The sequence below is a fragment of the Buceros rhinoceros genome, unplaced genomic scaffold, assembly GCF_000710305.1.
Source record: "Buceros rhinoceros silvestris isolate BGI_N320 unplaced genomic scaffold, ASM71030v1 scaffold12330, whole genome shotgun sequence".
NCBI lineage: Eukaryota > Metazoa > Chordata > Aves > Bucerotiformes > Bucerotidae > Buceros > Buceros rhinoceros.
The window spans coordinates 18,617-20,183 of NW_010391350.1; the positions used below are offsets into that span (position 1 = coordinate 18,617).

Below are 1,567 nucleotides of genomic sequence, written 5' to 3' on the forward strand. Positions count from 1 at the left end.
TGGCACAAGTGGTAGCATTGGGGACCCGCTGGGGACATTGTGTGACAGGGGTGGGGTTGGCACCTGGCAGCGCAGGTAGAGGTCCTGGTAGGCAGAGAGGGGGTGACCATCCAGCAGCACCTGCCCTGATCCCGGTGGCCGCAGGCGCAGGACCAGGGACGCCAGAGTGCTCTTCCCTGCCCCTGGAGGGGCCACCACCGCCAGCACCTCCCCGGGGCGCAGCTCCAAGGACACGCCCTGGGGGGATAGAGGGGACACCCTCTTCCTCAGTATCCCTGGCCCTTCCCATGTCCTCCCCACCATGTCCCCATGTCCACCTGCCCCATCCTTCTGTCCCTCCACCATGTCCTCATGCCCTCCCCATTGTGTCCCCCTATCATGTCCCCCGCCTTGTTCCCATGGGCACCTTCAGGACGGGCTCTTGTTGTTTGGGGTAAGAGAACCAGACATCCTCAAGTTGGAGGTGACCCTGCAGGACATCGGGTGCCAGCGTCCCTGCAGGTACCACCTGCTTCTCCTGGTCCAGGAACTCAAAGATCTTCTCTGAGGTGCCCACAACTTTGATCAGGTTGGGGTAGTGCTCGAGCAGGACCTGGGGACACAGAGGGGACATGGCAGGGAGGTTGTGGGGATGCAGAGAACAGGGACGGGGATGCATCCAGGAAGATGTGGGGACATGGGGAATGGGCATGGGGACATCACTGGGAGGGTGTGGGGACACACAGACACAGGGACATGGTAGGGGAACATGGGAGGGCAGAGGATCATGGTAGGACCAGCGTGAAGACATGGCAGCGCGGATCTGGAGACACAGCAGGAAGGACATGGCAGGGCACGGGGACATGGAGGGGAGGACCTGGGGACACGGTGGGGAGGGTGTGGGGATATAGAGAACGGGCTTGGAGACAGAGAGAACACAGACACATCCAGGAGGACATGGGGACCAGGCATAGGGACATGGGAGGCCATGGGGACACATTGGGACTGGTGAAGGGACATGGGAATGAGCTTCAGGACACAGCAGGGAGGACGTTGGGGTTGGGGACGCAGTGTCTCCTCAGGCTCACCTCCACGGCCTCAGTGAACTGCATGTGGTAGATAAGGAAGGTGACAAGGTCCCCGGTGGTTATGGTCCCCATGGCCACCAGCTGTTCCCCACAGAAGAGGAGCCCCAACTTCAGGGCCAGCGCTGAGAACTGGTGATGTGGTAAAGAGGTCACTGCTGGGGGACACCACCGGGGATGTCCCCGTCACGCTCCTTGCTGCAGCCACCTCTCCGCAGGGACACCAAAGTCCCAGCCTTGCTCTGTCACCCCATCACCTCCCCTGTGCCATCACATTCGCCTCATGTCCCAGAGATGCCCCCAGCCCTGTACCACCCCAGCCCCACGTCCCCCAGCCCCTGTACTACCGTGTCCCCTGTCCCCATACCCCGCCGGCCCAGATGCTGGCAGCATAGGCAACTGCCTCCTTCCCCTCGAGCCGGTGGATGTGGCGAAGGAGCTGGTGGTATCTCTGGGCCGCCCCAGCCTCATGGGCGAAGCTGCGGACGGTAGCCATGGCCTGG

General features: G+C 62.5%; 1 protein-coding gene across 1 annotated transcript in view; it reads right to left on the reverse strand.

Annotated features, from left to right (window-relative positions):
* Positions 1 to 1,567, reverse strand: part of LOC104498062 (antigen peptide transporter 1-like) — a gene marked incomplete at its 5' end in the record, with an annotated part of 4,450 nt that overhangs the window by 1,873 nt on the left and 1,010 nt on the right. Inside the window, 4 exons of the mRNA XM_010141392.1 lie at positions 64 to 237; positions 407 to 592; positions 1,068 to 1,196; positions 1,432 to 1,563. Of these exons, the coding sequence (XP_010139694.1) occupies positions 64 to 237; positions 407 to 592; positions 1,068 to 1,196; positions 1,432 to 1,563 (621 nt within the window). The remainder of the gene's footprint in view (positions 1 to 63; positions 238 to 406; positions 593 to 1,067; positions 1,197 to 1,431; positions 1,564 to 1,567) is intronic.